Source organism: Myripristis murdjan, chromosome 7 (assembly GCF_902150065.1).
Source record: "Myripristis murdjan chromosome 7, fMyrMur1.1, whole genome shotgun sequence".
In the NCBI taxonomy this organism is placed as follows: domain Eukaryota; kingdom Metazoa; phylum Chordata; class Actinopteri; order Holocentriformes; family Holocentridae; genus Myripristis; species Myripristis murdjan.
The window spans coordinates 6,112,026-6,122,025 of record NC_043986.1 but is presented as its reverse complement, the minus strand read 5'-3'; the positions used below and the strand labels follow the sequence as shown (position 1 = coordinate 6,122,025).

The 10,000-nt window shown below is 44.9% G+C and overlaps 1 protein-coding gene across 1 annotated transcript in view; it reads right to left on the bottom strand.

The window, feature by feature from the left end:
* Nucleotides 1-2,735: 2,735 nt before the first annotated feature.
* Nucleotides 2,736-10,000, bottom strand: part of sox18 (SRY-box transcription factor 18) — a 7,547-nt gene continuing 282 nt past the window's right edge. Inside the window, exons 1-2 of the mRNA XM_030056736.1 lie at nucleotides 9,334-10,000; nucleotides 2,736-6,545 (exon numbers count right to left, since the gene is read on the bottom strand). The exon at nucleotides 9,334-10,000 is cut by the window's right edge and continues 282 nt beyond it. Of these exons, the coding sequence (XP_029912596.1) occupies nucleotides 5,155-6,545; nucleotides 9,334-9,751 (1,809 nt within the window). The 5' untranslated portion in view covers nucleotides 9,752-10,000 and the 3' untranslated portion in view covers nucleotides 2,736-5,154. The remainder of the gene's footprint in view (nucleotides 6,546-9,333) is intronic.

Below are 10,000 nucleotides of genomic sequence, written 5' to 3'. Positions count from 1 at the left end.
TGGCCAAGTACAAAGAAAAAAATTGGCTAAATAAAGAGGTCAAAGATTTCAGAGTGACACAAAGATAATCGACACTCAACAGACTCAGTCTGATAAACACCTCAGCCCGTCGTAAATCTTTTTCTGTAGGTTATTTGGTGCCTCACTGCCGATCCCTCCATCCATCCATCCCTCCATTTCTTCCTCTGACAGATGAACTCCAGTTTCCCTCTCGCCGAGCATTAGGCTTTTTGTCTCCGAGTATATTTTACATCCCAACTTTTTGTTTTTGGTGAGGAGGCCTGTATTCCCCTGCCGCTTCCTTGTCCAGTTGAAAGGTCACGTTGCATCGACAGGTTCCCCGCTGCAGGTGGCGCCGGAGACGCTCCGTCCTTGGAGCCGCGAGAGCCGGTAAACTCGCGCTGGGTTGCTTCTGTTTTGACATTAGGACTACTTATCTGTTCAAAAAGACAGAATAAAATTTTGGTGTTCTACCCGTTCCCGTTCACCTGCAGCGTTCGCCAACTAACTCAGCGAAGTTCAAGAAGTTCAAGCTACGACGTAAACGCATTGATCTGAATGCTCCACTAACGGGAATAGCATTATGATTATTATAGTGGAGATAAATGTTGGGAAACTGGAATAAAACGAGTGAATAAACACGGCATTTGCATATTTTTACTATTACTATTTACTGCATGAACCTTAATGGACAGAAAATCAAAATGTAACCTGCGACAGGAAAGCGGGCGATGTTGTAGAGTCCCCCTCTAGCTTCCTCAGAGCCGGCTCTTCGGGGAGCTCGTGTCCTTTTCAGGGGAGCCTCTTCACTCCCCTGTAATTTGGGTTTCTATATGGCACAGTGAGGGATTTTTGTGGCCGATGTAAATTATCGCCAGAGGCTGCGAGCGCAGAGAAAAACACTCCTGCCTGCGCTCCGAAGAGCTCGGTCAAGAATGTGGATGCCGATACATAATGTTTACATTTACATTTTCAGGCGTTCAGGAATCTTGGCCGCATCAGCAGCTCCGAGTTCAGCGTCCTCCTGCAGGATGGATGGCTGTATGTGTTGGTAGGTTCATTGGCTGCTATGTTTGGTTTAAAGGACGGAGTGAAAAAAAAAACAGAGATAAATTACCCACCAAAAAATATGGAAGCTGACCTACTTGTAGAAACGTAAATACTGGGACAGTGACAAAGTCTTGGTCTTTTTCCAGGTACACAGTGTGTCATCATTTAAACGGGTTTAATATGGAGGTGTTTTAAAACATAGAATCAAAATATGACTTATTTTGCATCAAACTCACCATTTGATCTGTAATCCATTTAATATTGTAGATTTAAAGCTTTTTTTTCACATTAAAATACCAGCCAATAAATAGGATATATTATACATAATCCATCCAAATCTGCCCATTTTGGCTGAATTTCATTTGGGATTACAGTTTGAATCGATGCTGCTGGGACATTTTGGGGTGTAAACCGTTTCAAGAGGGTGTGTGTCATGTGGGCGTGGCCAACAGGGAGCCAGTTGTGGCCATGAGGGCGGGGCGAGTGGCCGCACAGCGGGACGGCACGGTGACAATGTCAATGAAGGAAAGCAGCAAGAAAAGAAAGTGATGTGAAGCATCCGATTGGCTGTGGAGGCTTAACGCCCGATGTCACCTGGTCGACATGACTGACAGGTGTTGGAGCAGGTGAGGGGGCTGGAGGGAGGGGGGCGGGACTGAATACACGTTGGCACTTTAACTTCCCAAAACCAACTTTGAAAAACTGCAGCGGGGAAAGTAAATCACAAACTTTCTCCATTCACTTAGTAACAACCACCAAAGTGCCCTTCAAGGACCACTTTACCCTTAAATGTGCACTTTGAATGATTTACTGACCCCGTGATGCCTTCAATGTCAAAAGAAAAAAGGATTTCACCACATGCCTCATCGAGAACGATGGTTGATCGGCGACTCCAACAAACAGCAGCAAGAAGACTTAAGCCGAATCTTCTCATTTCTACGTTCGGTACGTCCCAGACCAATGAGCTCTCCTGAAAACAATTCAATATAAACCACATCCGGAAAATGGTCTCATGTACAAGCAACTGTTTTTTTGGGATGAGTTGAACATTCGACTGGAGGGTCAAGACGTGGATTACGACACATGAAGGGTTTGGGAATTTGAAACAGACGTTCTAGCTTTGCCTTTCTGCTGCTGTTTGTCGAAGGTGCCGATCAAGGCCTGAAAAAAACGTTCAAGACAACTTGTGCCTGACTAATGAAATTATAAAGTGTCCCATTCTGTCCAGTGAGAAAGTCCAGTTTGCTGTGCAGTTCCCAGGTACCACTGTTGACCGACTGCATGAATGTGAAACAGGGCGTTGCTGCAAAAGACCATGCATGTTCTGCCAACTCCCCTTGGATCATCAACGGTTTAAAAAAGTATGTCCTGACACCACTGACAATTTTTTTTTTAAATATAAGAGATTAATGTGGCTTAGTCAAAGAACGCTCCACCAGAGAATCATGAATCAATGTGCAGCCTTAGACTTGTTTATTTTGTACATTTATCTTAGAAAACAGAATATGTCCATTTACAGCCAGCCTTCTTTTTTTTTTTCAAATATAAACACAAAAACCAATCTTTACAGACTTAAAAAGAAAATATAAAAATGATCCCTGTCAAACAGTTTTAGAAGTGTTACAATGACACTCCTGGGAAAATTCCTGGTTTTAATTTGCCCTGTTGTTATATGACTGTTGAGAAAAAATGTCCTTTGTTTTAATCCCAAAATCTTGAGTGTTTTTTTTTTTTTTTCTTTTCAAAGATAATTATTACCAAAAGCCCAGAGTTACTGCAGGACTAAAACGCCTGTGTCTCTGATGTTCTCTGTGTGTCCCAGTAAATTAAAATGGGAACAAGACTCCGTTTGGTGTCAACGGAAAAGAATGTCAAATGCAGATGTAGCCATTGCAGAAGTCCCACTATTTTACTGCAGGCTTGTTGAACTCCTGCTGCTCTTTGGCTCCGTCCCCAAGAGGAACTGTTTGGAAAAATTAAGTTTTCCTCTCTTTTCAGCCATCGGCGGTTACATGGTGACTGGTCGGTTGATAGCGGAGTTGTGTTGTAAAAAATACTTTATTTGTTTTACAGAATAATGTTCGAGCCCCGAACTGTCTGTTGTACTAATGCACAACAGATGCGGCATGAATGCATGAAGAGGGACTTCTAGAATTGCTACCACAGTATACAAAACTACTGCAAGATAGATGCTAGATAAACACATGAAACAGGATGTGTACAATGGCTACCACTGTTGATTTTTCATGTTCTTCTCCACAAATAAACTCACAAATTCACATTTTACAAACAGCCAAAACGGCCAAAATTATTGGTGCAGTGAGCAATTTGGTCTTTTTTTGCTGATGTCATTGGTTGAACAAGTCCTAACATGTTGGCAGTGGAGGATCCACGAAGACCTGCGAGCTGTGTTGTTCACCTCATGCTTATGTTTTGATGGGAAATTACAAATTACACCATAAAAGAGTCGAGCAACAAGATCAGCAGAAGCTCACTGCCCCAGTTCTTTCACCCTTGACTATAAATCACTTCCAGAAAAACAAGAATCCTCAAATAACAACAAAAGCACCTTCTTTTTCTTACAAAAAACATTAAGAATTATGCATTATGATTGTCAATAAGTAGTGTTCCTTCTATACAGTTAAAATATTTAACCCAGTGCAAAGAGAACATTTCATAGTCTTAATTTCTCCTTCAAATACAGGCAAGAGGCATCGCATCTATATACAGTAAGTGGCTACATCAAATATGATTCAAAAGGCTTCCCATAATGGGACATTTGATGGAATAAATTGAATTAGAGCAAGGATCCTCATGTCAAGCTGCTTTCTTTAGTATTGCTTGCAGACTCATTCCCCAAGTGGCACTTATTTAATGAAAATAATAATAATGATAACGATAAGTGGTCTCTTCAGCTTTCCTCCACCAAAATACAGCACTGAGGGTGGTAATGAGCCATGCAAATCAATTTTAAGAGCTGACATTTTAAAGTAACAAGAGCTGCTTGGTGGCTTGAAACTACCAGAGGAGCTTAATGGTTCAGAAAAGATTTTGAACCACGTTTGCCTACAAGCAAGGCAGCATTATTTTGGCATGGGGTTTGACATGACAATTTATCACAGCCTGAGACAGAGAGAGAATGGCATGTATTGGGGTAAGGAAAACCCCAACCCAGCCATGTAAAATGTCCTGACAGTTTGTGGGAGACCTCAGTGGTCTGCTTTGGGCCGATGGCCAAGGCTTTCCCGACAACGCTACAGAGTGATACGCTGAAGCCAATTCAAGTCTGTCTCTCATTGAATCCATCCATCCGTCCTTCCTCCGTCCATCTTCTCTCGTCTGTTTTTGGTGTAAAGTTTCCTTCCCCTTAATCCTTTTAACCAACAAAGTTCAATGGAGATGAATATTTATCGGGTCCTGAGACGAAATGTCAAAAATGATATGAGATGATGTTTTGGAGTGGAGATTTGTGGTGGTTGTGCAATTAAGAGATTTATTTCACAAGCATAATCCTTCCGAAACATGATTGCCTGTCACTAGAGGGTTCAGAGTGCAGGGGTAAAGGGGTTCAGCGTTTTGCTCAAAGGCACTGCAGAGATTGAAACTACAACCTATAACATATATATAGCCACCAGTAAGTGTAGCCACCAGGCCAACTTGACAGCCATGAAAGTATCAGCTGCATCTGGTTCACCACATTAACAGATTTCTTTCAGTTTTAGATCGATTCAAGATTCAGAACAAGGCTTGACTCGATTAACAGTTGAATCCTGCAGGTTGCAGTTTAGAGTTTTAATTCTACAAACATTTCTTGGGGGCAGAACAAAGGGCAAAGAACCACAAGACGAGGGGTAGCTGTTAGTGAAGCTAAAATTCTGGTTTGCATGTAGGTCGTCTTTTTTCACTGTTAAACAGCAAAGGGCAGGATCATAAATTAGAATGGGAGTCTTTGAAACCTAAGATAGCCAGATTATTGACTCGACTAAAACTAAGATCCAAAACAACGCTTCCCAAACACTCTCTCCACCATCCTTCTGTTGTTAACATGGGCTAAAACAAACTGTGCAGTTCTACGCGGTGCTTCAAGAGATGAGATGAAGGTATTTATCCAGTGATACAGGCACTATAATAGACAGCACTGCTGGCGTCAGAAAGAGCAGATATAAGTGGGCTGCTCCCCTCTTCACACCCACCACTATTGCTAATAATGCTACTTACATCTCTATTGACAATACTGGCAACACCACCATTAAGACCACCACTACCACCGCTGGAGCGCCCACCTAGAACTTTGGACACGGTTCCACAGCCTTCAGCAAGTCCATAGGCCTCGCCTCGGGTCCTGCCGACACTTAGGTACTGGTCAAATTCGTGCCTGTCCACCTCGGACCAAAACTCAGCAGAGGGGCCCAAGTGGCCAGAGGACTCGGGATCAGAAGGGTCTAAGTGCGTGGGAGGAAGGAGGGATGAGGGCGCGATGGAGGAGGAGGTTTCAGGGGGAGGTGACAGCTGCCCCAGGTGGGACGGGGTGAAGTGTGCAGGGTTATGGACGCCGCTTCCATACATTTGGCTGAAGTAGCTGACAGGAGCGCCGCCGCTCAGGGGTGTTTGGTGGGGTTTGATCGGCTCGGAGAGGCTGATGGACGGCGGCGCGTAGGTTGCAGGAGAACAGGAATTGGGAAGATGAGGTGGGCACTTTCCAGGACTCCTCAAGGCGACGTGGTGGCTGGAAGTGACGCTGCAAGCATGAGTGGAATTCATCCTGGAGTCGACCGAGCTCGTCGCGCCGGGGCCGGTGGAGCTCATGCTCGAGCCCATCCTGGAGTCGATGCCGGAGCTGCCACCTGGACTCAAACTGGAACTGATACTGGGACTTAAACTGGCACCGATGCTCATCGCTGAACCCTGACTGTGTGCTCCTGTACTGTGTAGGGAGTTATGGTGACTGTGGTTGTTGTAATGATGACTGCTGTGGTGGCTGTAATGCTGGTTGTGATGGTGCAGGTGGTGGTACCCATTCCAGCCCCCCATCCCTGCCTCTTCTTGCATATGTGGGGGAAAAAACACAGACTCCCCGCTGCCATCATCCAAAACATCCAGAGGGGACATTTCTGGCGTCGGCAGGCCATAACTCTCCATCTCGGGATGCCCCGGGTGCTGGAGGTCCCTGAAGTGCCCCAGGGATGGCAGCAGGTGGTGGGGGTGATGGTGGTGTGGAGGGTGGGCACCAGGAGGTCCATAAGCGGACCCACCAGAAAGGCTTTCAGCACCCAAAGGGCTGACCCCCGGCCCCAACCCAAGGCCAGGTGTGCCGCTCTGGGCCAGGCTGTGGAGCAGGAGCCCTGGTTCAACACGTTTGAGCTTTTTGGTGGTCTTTTTGCGGCGTGGGCGGTACTTGTAGTTGGGGTGATCCTGGAGATGCTGGACACGCAGACGTTCTGCTTCCTCCACAAATGGACGCTTGTCTGTGGCGCTCAGGGCCTTCCATGACTGGCCTGGGGAATGAGGAGAGAGCAATATAAGTTTTATCATAATCAACATCATCTCCATCATTTTTTCTGTCATAGAGTTTGGCTTAAAGAGAGAGGGATCACAAGAGAAGCATTATATACTGCAGTTAATAATACATTATCTGTCTCATCATCACCCACATTGCTACCATAAACAGAAAAACAACTAAAAAATCAGCTAAACAGTCAATAAATGCACCACTCCATCAACAGGGTAAACCGTCCATTCTTATGATTTTGCTTAGAAACAAAAAGTAAAAATAGAGCAAAGCCACAAGCACCCCCATTATCCACAACAATGTGGAAGGAAATTAATATAGCATGAAATCTATTTTTGTTTTTTTCCGCTAGCTTGATGTTGACCCTGGTGGCAACGCGATGACGAATCCAGTTGAGGCAAACGTCAGTGACGAGAAGAGCTCACTTGATAACCCCAAAGACTTACCGCCTCTCACCCTCCCCTTTTACCTCGGACGTGCAAGAACTCCCCCTAAATAGCACAAAGGATGTGAGCATCACATCCTGTGGACTGGTAAAAGTGCTGGTTTGTGCTCGGGCGCTAAAAATGCCTCCAACATGAACAGCAAAGAGACCAGCGAGGCCGGCTCTCCAACACAATGAACTGAGCCCTGCCGTCTGCTAATGTAAGAATTCCCTTCTTGGTCTAAAAGCTGTTAGAGAAGCCCGACTTCTGCTCCAAGAAAAAAAAAAAACCCAAAAAAACAAAACAAAAAAAAACTGTGAAGTCGTGCATTACATATTTGATTTGTTTGTACATTGAATCATAAAAAAGCTTTTATTTCCAATTTGGCTCACAGCGGTGGATGGCGGCGGCCCAGAAGTCAGAGAAGCCTCTAACCAGCGGGTTGCAAGTTTGAATCCTAGACTGGCCGAGGAAAACCTAGCTGGAGACCATAATTAAGAGACGCTCCTCTCCCTCATCAGCTCGCAGCGTGTTTGCCCCCGAGCGAGGCAGTTCACCCAGAAGCGCTGCAGAGGAGCAGCTCGGCGGCCAGCGCTGGAACGCTGTGGTTGAACTGGGCAGCTCAGAGTGTGAATGTGAGGAATTGTATGAATGCGAGGCAGGGAGGAGCTGCAGACGAACATGTTACTTAGTGCAAAAGTAAACAACGAGAAACAGCGGCTCACATGCCGTGGAAGTTACTCTGCTGCTCCTCGTTAACATGGGCTTTTAATCATTTTTATTTCTACGATGTCAATTTGAAGCGAATGTGGACGTGAACAGCCACCGAGCTGAGAGGAAAATTAATAAAATTGCCATCAAAACGATAATAACTCGAGTGCATCCTTCCCGTCTGAAATTTATTTGTCTTGATTCACATTCAGAAAGCCTTAAAGCTGCATTAATATCCATACACATTACTCACACACACACACACGCCGTAAGTGCATAAAAAATGAGCAATCCCTTTTTTTATGTAGTTATTAAATATATTCACAGTCATGTATTTGGTTTGTTATGTATCTGGGAAACCATTAAACCTTCAAAAAAATAATAAGAATAATTTAAAAAATCACTTTAGCTGTAATTTCTTGTTCCCAGTTCTGTCCCACATCATTTTTTGGGTCATGAAAACATGTGACCTCTGACCTTGTTGCACTGGTCCGTCTCTTTTGGCGAGCCACAGCTTTACAGGAACCTCAGCCTGTGTTACACTCACTGTACATATCATCATCAGCTAATACTTGAAATATAAATGTATTAAGTTTCTAATCTCTGTCTATTATAGATGTTCATGCATAAGGCGATGAGTGTAATATTTGAAGTCTGTCTTCTTCACTAAATGATGTTCCACTGCAACTCAAGCCAGAGTTTCCAGGATGAGTTAATAATCCAAACATGAGTATGTATTCAACAGCACATCATCACCTTTCCTCCAAAATACTTTTTTTTAAATATCTTCTTTTTAATCGCTATATTATATCCATTTTAGGTCCAAAATTGTTACCTTAGGATCATTGTGCATGGTTCACACAAAAAAAGAAAACACATTTGTTCCAGACTTTCTCACATGTTGCTGTTTTGTAGACGAGGAAGCTCAGACTATTAGACGATAAATAATGATGATAATATTCTTCCAGGCACACATGATTTTGTGAGAGAGGGCTTCATATTTTCCAAAAATTGTCAATCTCTCATAGGACTGAGTGCTTCTGAAGAGTTTTACACTCAGGTTGTAAATGCAAAATGTGTCTGTGTGTGTATGTGTGTGTGTGTGTGTGTGTGTGTGCTATTTGCATTAAGTGTGTTTTCTTTGTGTCTTTGCATTGCATTATGCATTTTGGGGGAAAATGCATATCACATATTCACAGCTGAACGATCGGTTCATTGTGTGTCTGTGCACGTCAGAGCATCTTCTTCTTAAATTCCATTATTAATGCTATTTATGGTTTATATTAACCCACTGTGGTGCCAAATACATGGGATCTGCCACACTGAGCATCACTATGATGAACAGAATATTTATACAACTGCAAGAATATAACAGAGTAAATTTAGGATAGTTAATCTGCAAAAGGCTCTTTCATTCAGATCGTCAGCTGCCTGAAAATGACTAATCCCACAAATCAAGACAATTAAAGGAAATGCAAAGACTTATTTTTAACATGCAGCTTAGCTCTGGTAGTTTCCTGTCCTAACTGAAGAACTTGCAAACTTAAATTTCATCCTTTAAAGGAGACGTTTATGTCCCATGATGCCACAGGCTCTGTTTATTTCCCCCCGGCTTGTTAAGTGTTGTCTGTCTCTTACCGAGCATCTTGCTGAGCACGGCGTTGTGCAGGTCGGGGTTTTGCAGGGCCAGGCGCTTCCTCTCGTCTTTGGCCCACACCATGAAGGCGTTCATGGGCCTGCGGATCCTGGGCTCGCCCCCTCCTGCTTTCCCGTCGGCAGGGCCTCCCTGCACGCCTGCCGCTCGGCCGGCGTCCGGGCTCTGCGTCCTCGACCCGGAGCCCAGAGAAATCCTCGGGTCGGCTCTCCTCGCCGAGCCGGGTCCCATGCCGAGGCCGTCCGGGGAGCTGCAGTCCCCGGAGAGGCTCTGCTCGAAGCCCATGTCGGAGTCGGAGGCGGGACTCGGGGTCCTGGACGCCCACGGGCCCCCGAGGGACACCCGGCCCGGACGCAGAAGACTCCCGGACTCCCGAGGGAAATTAGGCTCGCCTAAATTCATCCCAGAAACGGATGCTGGGATTGGTCTGGCTTTCTTTTCTCTCTCTCTTTTTTTTTTTTTTTTTTAAAATTTGCTTGCTTTTGCTCTGTTTCGGCTTTTAGTCCGAGTTCGATCCTGATCCGAACGTCTGTCTCGGTTTTTTAGGCTTTAAAGTTCTGGAAAAGTCAAGCAGCGGCGCGCGGGGAGAGAGACCGACGAGAGAGGCGGGCGATGGATTTGGGGGACAAATCCCAAAGCAAAGCATCGAGA